The sequence below is a fragment of the Lagopus muta genome, chromosome 5 (genome assembly GCF_023343835.1).
Source record: "Lagopus muta isolate bLagMut1 chromosome 5, bLagMut1 primary, whole genome shotgun sequence".
Taxonomy (NCBI): Eukaryota; Metazoa; Chordata; class Aves; order Galliformes; family Phasianidae; genus Lagopus; species Lagopus muta.
In genome coordinates this window covers 64,765,627-64,778,408 of record NC_064437.1, presented here as the reverse complement: position 1 = coordinate 64,778,408, position 12,782 = coordinate 64,765,627, and the positions used below count along the sequence as shown (strand labels likewise).

Below are 12,782 nucleotides of genomic sequence, written 5' to 3'. Positions count from 1 at the left end.
CTACTGGCAAGGAACATAAACAGGCTCTTGGGGGTGGAATTGGAAGGTGGCTTGAAATAATTAAATAAATCTGATTTGATGTGAATGGATTTGGGCTTGGTTCAAACTCAGCAATGAGTTATGCTTCAGATGTTGTGCAAACTGGATTACCCAGATTTAGGGTTATTTTTTTTTTTCCTATCAGGCATGTCAATTGCTAAATTAAATACAACAACAACAAAAAAAGAATCTGTGGATTAATTTTTTGTGGTGCACCCTCAGGCTCAAAGAATGTGACAGAGCATACTGTGTAAGTACAACTGGATCCCTAGTGCAGAATAAGCACTGGAAGGAATGCCAGGGATAGCTTGACAATGCAAATAGCTTGATTTAGCAGAGCAGAACAGACAAGTGGAGTATTAGATGTTCCCGACAGAGGAGTTAAGCCTGTGCTGGTCTCAAGACCCACGAAAAAAAAGCCTAAAAGGAAGACTCTAATATTATCTGTGACATGCAGCAACAGGGAGTGACGAGCTCTGTTGGATTCTGCTAGGTCACACTTCCTCCCATGCATTTTGTTTTCTCCCTTTTGGTGGGAGATAGCTGGTGCAGGAGAATCTTATCATAGAATCATAGAACCATAGAACGGCCTGGGTTGCAAAGGAGCACAATGCTCACCCAGCTCCAACCCCCTGCTGTGTGCAGGTCACCAACCAGCAGCCCAGGCTGCCCAGAGCCACATCCAGCCTGGCCTTGAATGCCTGCAGGGATGGGGCATCCACAGCCTCCTTGGGCAACCTGTGCCAGTGCATCACCACCCTCTGGCTGAAAAACTTCCTCCTCATATCCAACCTCAACCTCCCCTGTCCCAGTTTAAAACCATTCCCCTTATCCTATCACTATCCATCCTCTTAAGCAGCCGTTCCCCCTCCTGTTTACACGCTCCCTCCTACTCCAGCCTGACCCATCCCAACTCCCCATAGCACCGCGCTGCACTCCCGCACATCCCCGTCACCCCGACGTAGGGAGGAGCCCGACAGCGCCGTTATTGCTCAGGACGTGCAGAAATAACAGCAGATAAAACTTGCTGCGCTCTGCTCCTTCCGCGATACTCCGAGCTACGCCGGCTCAGCGACCTCCCCCGGGGCAGCTCTGCTCACCGCCCCAAGCCCGGGCACGCTGCCCTCCGTCCCCCGGCCCCGCCCCGTGCGGGAGGTAGGCAGTGCCCGGAGCGGCAGCGGGTCCAGGCGGGCCTCCGGAGCTTCCCGAGCCGCGTGTGCCGCCCCGCCGCCATGGAGGCGTTGGCTCGGGGGCGGCGGGGGCTGCGGGAGCCGGAGCCGGGAGAACCGGAGCGTGTGAGTGCCGGGGGTCGGGCGGGGGATGGCGGCCCCGGGCGGACGCGGCGGGCTCAGAGCCCTCTGGCGGCGACGAGGAGGGGTTCGGCCCTTCGGGGTTTTGAGCCCCGGCCTAGAGGTCGTTCTGAACGCTGTTGTCGATGGCAAAGATTCCCCGCTGCTTCTTCTGCTCCCGCTGTGTGTCGTACGGAGGGACGCGTGGTTGATCTTTGCACGTCGGCGCGGCGATCTGCACGCGTTTCAGGGACGTCCTGCGGGATGGAGCTCCGTGCTGGAGCGTTTGCGGTGTTTGGACGCGGAGGCCTTTGGAGGCGGCGCTGCGTGGAGCGCGGCGCTCCGAGTCGCGATCCCTGGGGACCCTCCCCACTCAGGACAGCCCTCCCAGCCGCGTTCTGCAACCTTTTGGTTTCACTTTTCTTAAGAAGCAGCCTCGTTGCGAGGCCTTCATCCTTTTGGCAAACACACGTGTTTTCCCAGGACTTGCCAGCTGGGAGAGAGAGTGACAGAACATCTGTTCTGCGAGCAGCCCTGTTTTCTGCCTGTTCTGGGACACGCTGTGAATTGCTGGTGCTTGTCTCCAACCACGTTTCAAGCTGGAGATGTACCACAGTCTCTCCCTAACAAAATTAGTCATTTTGACGCAGTGTGTGGTTGCCTTTTGACTGGCTCCCTCATTGATCCTTACTCATCACAGGCACTTTGAGCCCTGTGCTAAATGCGTTCCGTTCACAGGCAGGATTGATGTATCGATTGTTTCTTTCCTAAGAGAGAATTCCAGGAGCAAAGCCTTCCCTGCAGCCAGCTCTGCCAACAGTTCCCACAGATCGTCTTGGCATCGCTGTGATAGGATTGTCAGCCAGCTGCTCTGTGTGCTGAATTCCTGTCACTGGTGCTAGATGTCTTGAACTCCCCCAAAACAATGCTTTGAGTTTATTTTTAATGAGCCAAATTTCCTCTGATACGTGGCAGTGAGTCATTTTTTGCTCTGTTCCTTCATCTCACACACCGTGCTGGCTCTGCTACTGTAGCACCATGCTCTAGCTTTTAATAAAGGACAAGTTCTGCTGCAACAAAGGGAGGAGAACATTTTCCCAGTGGAAGGCAATCTGCCTTTGGAGGACCTCCTCAGACTTTTTATTATTACATTATTCACTTTCTTAGTACAATACATATTTCACTTTTTGATTTACTTCCCGTCCAAGTATCCTGTATTCCTTGATAGCGTGCTCCTTTCAACTGTTTTCCACTGAGGTTCCTGTTGTATTGATCCATTTTATTTTTACATAATATATTCACATTTTCATTTAGTTTCCGTGCTTCTGTAGTCTGTCAGTTCTGTGGCAATGCCTCTCCCACCAGTGAGATCCTAAGTGAGATGGAATGTTGTTGCTCCTTAAACAAATTTTGTTCAGAAAGTTGTTTCAAAAGCATGTGCATCTCCTTGGGATTCGGTCAGAGCCAGGCCCTGAAATGTCTGCATCAGTTCTGATATTTCTCATTATTATTAATGTGCTGCTACAGTTTCAAAGAGCATCTTAGTGCAGTCACAGGCCAAGGGCAGTTCCCTTCTTAGGGATCCCGATTGGTACCTGCCCCACAGCTGCCCCACAGCTGCCCCTCACCCTTCTAGGTTCATGACACGCTTTGCACACCGAGGCATTATCTCAGCAGACCTCCAATCTTACACTGGGATGCCAAGAACATCCCCACTTAGCACAGCCCATGCTCCAGAGTTGGAGCGATTTGCAGGAAATCCAAAAGTCCTTCAACACCAGGTATCAGTTCAGGTGAGAAGCAGGAAGCTGATTGTTTGGGTAGCAGAGGAAAGCTGTAAGAAGGGGACAGTTTGCAGAAAAAGACACAAATAAATCATTACAAAAGATGTCTTCATAGCTGTCTGACTTGGCTGCGGGGTTTTCCTTCCATTTCCGTGGTTTAATTAGCCGTTTCTAAGAACTTCCCATGATCTGCTCCTTTGATAAGCCCCATCTGAAATTAGATGCTAATGGAGGGTGACGTATCCTCTTTTCCCACCGGCGTTCTCTCCCCACGTTCTGAAACTGAGGCTCAGAGATGTTTAGTGAGATCCGCACACCTCCCTGCTCACCCAGCGCCAGGCATGGTGCTCCATGCAGTGTTTGTGCTCTGGCCCCATGCTTGCAGGCTGCATTTACTAACTCACTGCACTGACTGTTCTTCCCAGTGAATATAAGATCCCTGTCAGTCATAAGCAAATCCTGCAGGCTTGTACCCAACGGCCTATGCCTTGTAAAGACACGCATATATTCCTTTTTATTCTTTCAGAAGCGAGTGTGCAAGCCCTTAGAAGCCATTCCAAATGAAGTTGATGCTCGCCTCATTGACTGTGCTATGGAGCTGGATTCTAAACAGAAAGTCTCCTCTGGCTGTGGTCCTTGGGCCACAAAGACAAAGCAAAACTCTATGGTATGTTTACACTGTCAACATACCTATATATTAGAGGGCATTTAAAGCCAGTTTTGTAATAAAACTGCAAGTAATTGGTTTTTTTGTTCTTTTTTTTTTATGGTTCTGTACATGTTTTTATTAATTAGATTTTTGAAAACCAAGGAAGCAGAGGTACTGCCCAGCCTTGCCCAAGATGTATTGCTGGAGAATCTGTAAGTATATTAACCTTCTTTCTGTGGCATAAAAGATAGACTTGTTCTTAAGTATTAGATCCATAAAACACAAAGTTAATAAAAACCACAATTACATTTCTCAGGAATAAAGCATGTAAATAAAAGAAGGCAGATTGATTTAGCATTTCAGAGGTATGCCAGCAGAGCACAAACTAATATGTTTTCAGCAGCAGTTGGAAAATATGGAGACTGCAAACACATTTTTCACATTCACACTAAAAAGCAGAGTTTAGGAAGTAACTGAAGCAAACAGTAACATACAACTTCCTCTACCTTGTTATTATGTCTTGTTTGATTTACGGAATCATAACAAAATACTCAGGATTCCCATTCTGTTTCTTACTGTTTCCTCTAACTCGATAGTTCCTTTCCAAAGAGCAGATATACAGCACACCATCTTACACTGCACTACACTTATACTAGACCCAGCTTTAAACAAGCTGGCTAAGGAACTAGTAGCCAGCAAAGTTCAGCTCAGGCAGCCTGACATTTCAGAATAGCAGTGCAAGTCTTTGGACAGCTGAGTATTGCTGTCTTCTGGGCCACCCCAATATGGAAAGTAAGCTGGGTAAAAACAGCTTTTTTATTTGTGTAGGCTGTAATCAACAGCTGGGATTTGGCACAGCATAGTACGGAAGAACACTGCGGTGGTAGTGCTGCAATCTCCCACATAAAGGTGATGGTTATCTTAAGCACTTTCTGTTTTACTATTCATTAAAGGCCAAACCTCAAGAGAGAACGGCTGAGAACACTGAAGGAGGTTATGGTGCTCCTCCAGTTTCAGTTGTGCAGATTTTCATAGAACCACAGAATGGCCAGGGTTGGAAGGAACCTCAAGGATCACGAAGCTTCAACTCCCCACCACAGGCAGGGCCACCAACCTCCACATTTCATAGCAGCCCAGGCTGCCCAGGGCCCCATCCAACCTGGCCTTGAACACCTCCAGGGATGGACGGGGCATCACAGCCTCTCTGGGCAGCTGTTCCAGAACCTCACCACTCTCATAGCAAAGAACTTCCCCCTGACATCCAGCATAAATCTGCCCTCCTTGACCAACCAAAGTTTCAGAAGTCTATTCAGCCTATGGGAGCTGAGAAGGCATTTACTGTGTAACGATCTTCAAATCATAATTAGGAACCCAGATGCCTTAGGATATATAATTCACCTTTTCAACAAGCATTCATTTATTTGGGTGTAATGGAGAGCTGGAATCTCCCATTTAACTGTCCTGTGCTGTCAATATAGTGACTCAAGTCGGTGTCATAAACATCTGGAGCCCTTGGATAGCTACTTGCTAGACTTCTTGCTGAATTAGACTCATACCGTGAGTTGAAATAGAAGCTGCTTTGCTCAAAGCTGGCTGATCTAAGATGTGACTGACTCAGATTCTGCTTTCCCTGATGTTCCCTGTAGCGGTGCCAAAGTTGATCGACGTCTGTTGCGTGGTGTCAAATACCAATTAGAGTTCAAGGAGCAAGGTGCAGTGTTTGGTGATGGAATAATCAAGTTAGTGTATATATTCAGTTCTCCATTATTTGAGTCATGGGCCTGGAACAATCTGGATGAAAGAAATGTGTGACTGCTTTTGCACCCATGGTTGCACACCACGGTGTGCTTTTGCAGAGGGGAGGGATTCTTTTTGACTCTGGCTTTCAGTCAGCAGGGTTTGTTAGTTTAGACATAATGCCAGGCACAAAGACAGGGCTAGAGCAACCGGGATTGTGTTGTGGTGCAGCTGAATGCATGCTGTGCTGAGCTCATAAAGCCACACTGATAGAAGCTGGCTCATGTGGGTGTCCTTGCATCTACAGCACGATTTATCCACGACTCCTCTAACTGTGGGTGAACTGACTGTACAGATCTGTCAGTTGTGTTTCCTTCAGATCATCAGTGATTTGCAGCCGTGCTGTGGTACGTAACACGGTTACACTTGGATAAATTTAGTAGGATTTATATTAGTAATATGTTCATTCTTAAAATAATAAAAAGCCTATATTGAGCATAAAATGTGTAGTAAGCTGATAATTTTCTTCAGAATTAAAATTTCACCTTGGGAAAATGAGCTTGTCACAGTGAATAAGATGCATCATGGAAGTCCTTCAGAACAGCTGAAACGTCCCTAAGGGAAGAGCCTCCAGGTAGCAAAATAAATAATGTTGCAATGCTTGTTCATAGTAATAACGTTAAAATTCTCTAAGAAACTGTATGCTACTGATGGGAGGGAAATTCAAAAGCATAAAAGCTCACACTGGAGTAAGACAAACAGAATACAGGCATACAGGACTGAGGTGATTCGTCTTGCATAGTCTTCTCAGCATTGTACTTTGCATGAGGAACCTCATTCACACCAGCTTTCCTGAAAGCATTTAAGTCTTTGTTTCTACACGATACGCCATGATTTTCAAAGTGTATTCAAAGGGAATATCACTTCTTGACTTGCTCTCTTAACATTGAAGCTTGTTTTTGTAGGCATGATCACTGCCACATGTTTCAGAAGGGACAGCAGAAGTGCATTAAGCCACAGTTTGAGATGAGAGCAGTACTGAATTTGCAGCTGCTTTTAACCTTTGTCCACGAGTTGTTTGGGAAAGCAGGGAGCATTTGAGATGCTGTCAGCACAACTGTCCATTTCTTTTACAGTCACGTTTGAAAACGGATACTGAGAAAAAGCTTCAGGTTTTGATAATCTTGTCATATACCATTTTGTCATTTCAGGGACACTTCAGTCACATCCTGGGCTGCTAGAGATGGACAGACAGGAGATAAGCAGCGCTGCTTCCCCTGCTGGGGTCTGGAAATGCACCTGTGAGCAGCGTACAGCTGGAGTACGTTCACTCGTGGCAGATGTTCAGCATGCTGCTCTGTGTGTCACTCCTCCATCACGCCGTTTGATGCCACCGTTTTTACACTTGAAAAAATGCTTTTGTACTTAAGGTATCTCATATGTATGAAAAAATAGGTTTCTCATTTAACTTTTTGGAGCAGTTAAGCTGATTCGGCCTTTGGCCCAGTCTTCACCTGGCCCTGGACCAAAGGCTGTGCTGATACAGGGTATTTCACTGTCTCACTTAGGCACTTTCTCTGATGCTCATGAAGGTTGTCGTTGTGTTCACATTGGTAGTGGGCCTGCACTTCTGCCTCAATTGTAATAGAAGCGGGCAGAAAGGGAGGACTCTTCAGTTCTAATAGAGAGCTGATCAGCTTGACAGCTATGCAAAGGCCAGTAAAAACCCTACTGAAACTTATTTTGTTCTAAAATCCAGAATATGCATCCATTTCAGGTATCTTTCCTACATGCCAAACTCTTACTTGATTTACAATAAGCACAGTTTGTGAATGTGACAGATAACTACTTGAAAGAAAAAAATCAGTGTTATTTGAACAACATTATGATGCAAAAGCGAGTGGTGCTTCAGATCTACACAGTCCTCTCAAATTGCTGAAGATACCATCTGATGCTCTGGGATTCCTTCTTTCCAACTGTTGTGATACTAGAACAAGTCTGTTTCAGCTTCTTACCCAACTTGATCTTATTGGCTTGCCACAAATAATTTAATCAACATTTGGGCAGTCTGCAATGCTATGTAATTTTTAAACACCTGCAGGTTTTAAACTCTGAAGGTATCCAAGTTGTGTTATTTGGATGTGACACTTCAGTGGCTGCTCTGGAATGGAACTGGCTGCTGTTCAGAACAGAATAGCAGCATGCTTACCCTCTGCATTAGATGGAAATTTCTGCCAAAGCTCAGGAAGAAAGCAATCTCCACTGTCAGGAGAAGTGTCCCCTGTTCCCGTGAAGCCTTTGGGCAGGGTTCATCCCACCAGCAGCAAGGCAGGCAGAACAGCTTCCAGCCTCTCCTGTTCTGAGGGCAGTACTCAGTATAGAATCTGAAGTAGCAAAAGTCTACTAACTGGTCTTTAAAGATCACTATCCCAGTGGTGTTTATCACAATGTAAAATTCTTAGAGAAGTCTTATCGCAGTCCTAGAACACTTCCCATACTGTGTGTGGAGCTGTAGCTGTAGTGTGAGCACTGAGTTGGCTTTTATTAACAAGATTCTCTTCCCACGTAGATGAATATCATATAATTACTGAATTTGGTTAAGCAACAGGTGGGGAGATAAGTTTATTAAGTAGAGCTGCACTAAACTGACACCCAGAAAGGTTAGTTAGGAAAGAATAGATATCCTCCAATCCCATACAAACTTTACATCCCTTGGAAATGGATCATTGCAAAGTGGGATTGGGCTGGATGATCTCCAGAGGTTCCCCTGACCCCTGTGATTCTGTAGTTGTATAATCAATGGATATTAAGATGTATAATCAATGGACACTAAGATGTTATAATCACAAAAAGAACAAGAGAGTTAGGCAAAGTAGACTAAGACAATAGGAGAGAATAAATGGAAGGCTTACCCATACGCTAGGCTCACCTATAGAAAGCACCAGAAGAGGGGATCTCCAGCAGAGATCCTTCCCCACTGGTAGCCAGCTCTTCAATAGGTCTAGGAGGGGTGGAGCCTGGCTTCCGGCAGCACAGCTGAATTGCCTTCACTTGTACTCCTCTGGCTGGCTCATGGCTCGCCTCAGGTGATCAATCAGAGGTTCAGGCTGTGACTCAGCAGTTCCCATGTAGTTCTGCCAGTTGTTTCAAACACCCCCCAGCTTCCTGCAATGACAGAGGCAGTACAGTCTGCTCAGAGATCACATTACTGAGAATCACAATGGTTGTGTTACCTTGAAGGTTATAAACTCATCTTGAGCTCTCCAGCTCCCAGTGCTGGTTGATACAAGCAATAGTATCTATCCAAGCTGGAAAGGAACATATGCTCAGTTGAAATGATAGTAGTGCATGAGCAAATTCCCAATATCCTGATAATAGAGTTTATCAACTAATGCAAAACAGTGAAGCAAAATGGTTTCTAAACACATTGTTTGCTCTGCAACTGCGTATTTGTTACTGGGTAGCTAGGCTGTATTTTGTGGGCAGTTCATTTTTACAAGATTTTCCAATTGTTTTTCAGCCATGTCAGCCAAGAGAAACGATGGCTGAGCTTCGGTTTCTGTGCTGTAAAAACTGAGATAGTTACTTTGAGTGTAGAAGGCTGAAAGGTATCTAAAAGTTTAGTCACTGCAAAATGACTCAGAACCTGCTGGGTGTCAATGCTGGAAAGCAGCTGTTAGCAGAACAGTATGCAGTCAAAGTTTAAGGTGTCTTAAGAAGAGAAATGGCACTTGGACTTGTTCACAAAGTTTTCTGCTAGAATATATTGCACCAGAGAAGCACCATATTGCTTTTAATGCACAGGCAATACACTATGAACCGTCAGACTCAGAGGATGATTTTCCATTTAAATAGATAGCAGTGCATAGATTTCTTCTGTTAGCTAAAAACCTGACTGTATTTTAGTCAACAGAATACAGTCAGAATGAGAACTCTTCACAATCCTTGTAGCTCCCATCACGCTCTTTCCAATCCTTCTCCTTTCAGAGTAACCATTACTTGGCTTTTGTAAGGTGCCACCATACATAGCTCACAGGATTGCTCATAGTTCCTCCTGGCTGCATTACAGAGCCCCGATGAAGTCATACTCTGTTCGATTTTAATGTAATTTTCTCGTATCAGTCTTCTCATCATTACTGTGCACTGTGCAGGTATTTTATGGCACTGTCCACGGTGACTCTCAGCTCTGTCCTTGCAGATTACTGCATCTCTACAGCTCAAGAAAGCAGGAGAACGTTGTGCTATTTTTAACCTGCAGTGTGGACATGGGTACCATGTAATTGATCAGTAGTTCTGTTACTCGTGTGTATACTTCAAATATCTAAATGCTATAGAAACAGGAGTAGAATTGTCCCAGGTTGGATCTTTGTTCAACTACAGCCTTTTGCATTCCTCAGGAACGCGATGCAGGGTATGTCAGAGCAGTTCTATGGCCATAAGAGGGCTGGATGGGCTGGGAGCAGCCGGCATCTGTGTGCCCAACAGTAGGTGGGGAAAGGCTGAGAAAAGGACTGGCATTGAATGGGAACACTTCTTACAACAGGTTTTTGATAACCTGTTTTGTTCTGGGAAACCCTTTTTGATCTCACAGCTCAGTCTCGAACATCACAGATCACAATTACTGACACACTGATGGTTTCCAGCAGTACTTCTGCCGTCGTATTTGTTAATACAAAAGCATATTGGGCATCAGGAGAGCGTCATACCTGAGTTTTCTTCTTAAGTAAACGTTGGCATCATCACTGTTTGAGAAGCATTTCCAGTGTGACTGCAGTTCAGACGTGCGTTTGCTCCTGCTTGATTAGCAGAGACTCTGTCTAGTTTTGATAGCAGCTCCCTCCTTTTTGGTAGTCCTTGAGTTGGCCTGGAGTTAAAACATAAACCAACAAGAAACCTCCTCCTGCACAAACTTCACAGTGAATCCTTAGGAAGGATGTGACTGCTTGCCCCATGCCTCTTAATGGGCTAGATGCATTTATACATCAGCCAGGACACAAATGAGTTGCAGCTGAAATAGTTCAGCACAGTGGAGACTTGCTGTTTGATTCAATAGATGTGCTGTATCTGTAATCTGCCTCAAGATTTGCTCAGCCAGAATCACAGTGCTGCAGCAGGTGCAGCTGAGGGCCGTGCAGCTGGGGATGGTGGATGTTCCTTTATAGCAGATGGGTGTCAGACCTGCAGCAGAACCTCAGCACTATTTTTGTAGGACTTTTCTTCACCTTGTACAACTATGCCATTTTGGTTGACTGATAAATACGATTCTTTATCTTTCTTAATGCTGTGGTTTGTACACAAAATAACCTAAAATATACTTTATTTAGGTGTATATAGTAAAGCATACAATCAGTTTTTAATTCAAATGAAAATGATATAGTATTTTTAACTTTGTATTTTATAAGTTGTTGCAAAAGCAGAAGCATTAAACCCACCTTTGGCTACAGTACAAACTGTCTGGTTTTGTTCTGCCGTTGATAATTGAGCTGTGTTCTGCAGGCACTGAGGCACGAAGGTAAATAAAAGGGTTTGGGGTTTATATACTACGTAGCTTCATTTGTACAACGTAGCCCACCCGGTTCTTCCCCTCACTGCCCAAAAACATGAATGATACACAGAAACTCTGAAACAACGTAATTCCTCTCTGCAGCTTCAGTGTAATGGAGAGTTAAACATTCCCATTTCTCAACTCGTCTCCACCTGCCTTTCCAGAGTTTGCTTTTCCTCACCTAATTGGAGCACCTTAGCATCAGACCTGCGTTCCTGCAGCTCTAGGTAGAAATGGAGGTGTCACGCTGCCTTGCGAATCTAAGCTCTGCCCTCCTTGGATCTCACTGCTTTATGTAGATTATCACTCTGCTCCATAGCTGCGTGGTTCCAAAGCAAATCCCTCAGCCACTGCTGCACGCCGGGCACCGCTGCAGCTCTGAGAGCCTCCAGCCCAATCCCACAGTCCCACAGCCCACGTCCCTCAGCGCCACATCCCTGCAGCTCTGAACACCTCCATGGATGAGGACTGCCCACCCCTGGGCAGCTGTGCCAGTGCCTGGCCGCTCTCTGGAGCAGACATTGCTGTGATACCAACCTGACCCTCCCTGGCTTCAGTTTGGAGACTGCCCAAAGTGTAACCATGGCCACACGGCACAGCCCAACACCCCTGGGAAGGTAACAGCTGTGCCCAGGAGCTCTGACACTGTAAGAAAGGGGAGGACAGTGCAGAACTCCTTTGCTTTTTTGTCTAATTTTGTCACCAATGCCTACATGCATTGAGAGGAAAACGGCTTCAGCAGCCTGGAGAAGAACACGATTTGGCTGTAGATACATTTTGTATAAAGATAAGCAGATGGAACATTTAAGATGAGAGAATTAAGCCTCGTAAGAAAGTGCAAGAGCAAATGTGAAGTTGATAGGGTGAATGTATTATTGATGAAAACAATAAACTTGTTATCCTTGCTATGTAAAATTTATGCACTGAGTTCAGTTGCTTTAGACTTCAGCGTTCACATAATTGTTTGTTTGCTGGTAACTACACATTGATTTCATCATCAAAGAGGAAGAAACCAAAGCTTTTGGTTTAGTATGTGTGGAGCTTGCAGGCAGTCTGCACAGGACCAGGACAGACACAAATGTATGCAGCACATACATTGAAAATGATATTTAGAATGAATGGTGTTCGTGTCAAAGTTAACTGGGGAAGCTGTATACGTATTCAAACTGTGGCATCTCCCCTGAGATCATCACACGGTGGTTCCTGAGAGCACAGTGTGACAGCCCGTACTGGCAGGCAAAAGTCACACAGTAAGAATGCTGTTTGGCTTTGATTGCTGGCAGTAATTATAAAATTAAGAGTTACACCTCCAGATTCTCTCATACACCAAACTCCCATCCCAGCTGGATGTGGCTCTGGGCAGCCTGGTCTGCTGGTTGGCAGCCCTGCACATAGCAGGGGGTTGAAATGAGACGATCGTTGTGGTCCTTTTCAACCCAGGCCATTCTATGATTCTGTGATTCAAGGCAACCACATTGGAACAAGCAAGAAAAAACATGGGACCTCTTGCTTTCTTTTTCAACAGAAAAATAGGAAGAATCCCATGCAGATCCAACAGATGTTAATTTATCTGAACCTCACCTGCTGTCAAATAACAGGTCCTGCTTCCAGCTTCAGAAGACGGATTTACCATTCCATCACTATGACACACTGCAATCAGATCGGAAAGCACTGCTCTCCATTCATACAAACACCAAGGCTGCACGAGGCCTCCAAGACATCCATCTACCTACCATCAG

General features: G+C 45.5%; 1 protein-coding gene across 1 annotated transcript; it reads left to right on the top strand.

Moving 5' to 3' along the window:
• The first annotated feature begins 757 nt into the window (after positions 1-757).
• Positions 758-11,900, top strand: C5H10orf143 (chromosome 5 C10orf143 homolog). The gene is made up of 4 exons (XM_048944036.1): positions 758-1,334; positions 3,639-3,779; positions 3,908-3,973; positions 6,710-11,900. The coding sequence occupies exons 1-4, from the start codon at positions 1,272-1,274 to the stop codon at positions 6,737-6,739; spliced, it is 300 nt and encodes a 99-aa protein (XP_048799993.1). The 5' UTR covers positions 758-1,271; the 3' UTR covers positions 6,740-11,900.
• The last annotated feature ends 882 nt before the right edge of the window (positions 11,901-12,782 follow it).

What these genes read in the sequence shown, in the direction of transcription:
- C5H10orf143 (XM_048944036.1), top strand. Translation starts at nt 1,272, where the DNA reads ATGGAGGCGTTGGCTCGGGGGCGGCGGGGGCTGCGGGAGCCGGAGCCG. An exon ending in AGCCGGGAGAACCGGAGCGT is followed by an intron (nt 1,335 to 3,638) that starts GTGAGTGCCGGG and finishes TTATTCTTTCAG; the next exon opens with AAGCGAGTGTGCAAGCCCTT. An exon ending in GATGTATTGCTGGAGAATCT is followed by an intron (nt 3,974 to 6,709) that starts GTAAGTATATTA and finishes TTGTCATTTCAG; the next exon opens with GGACACTTCAGTCACATCCT.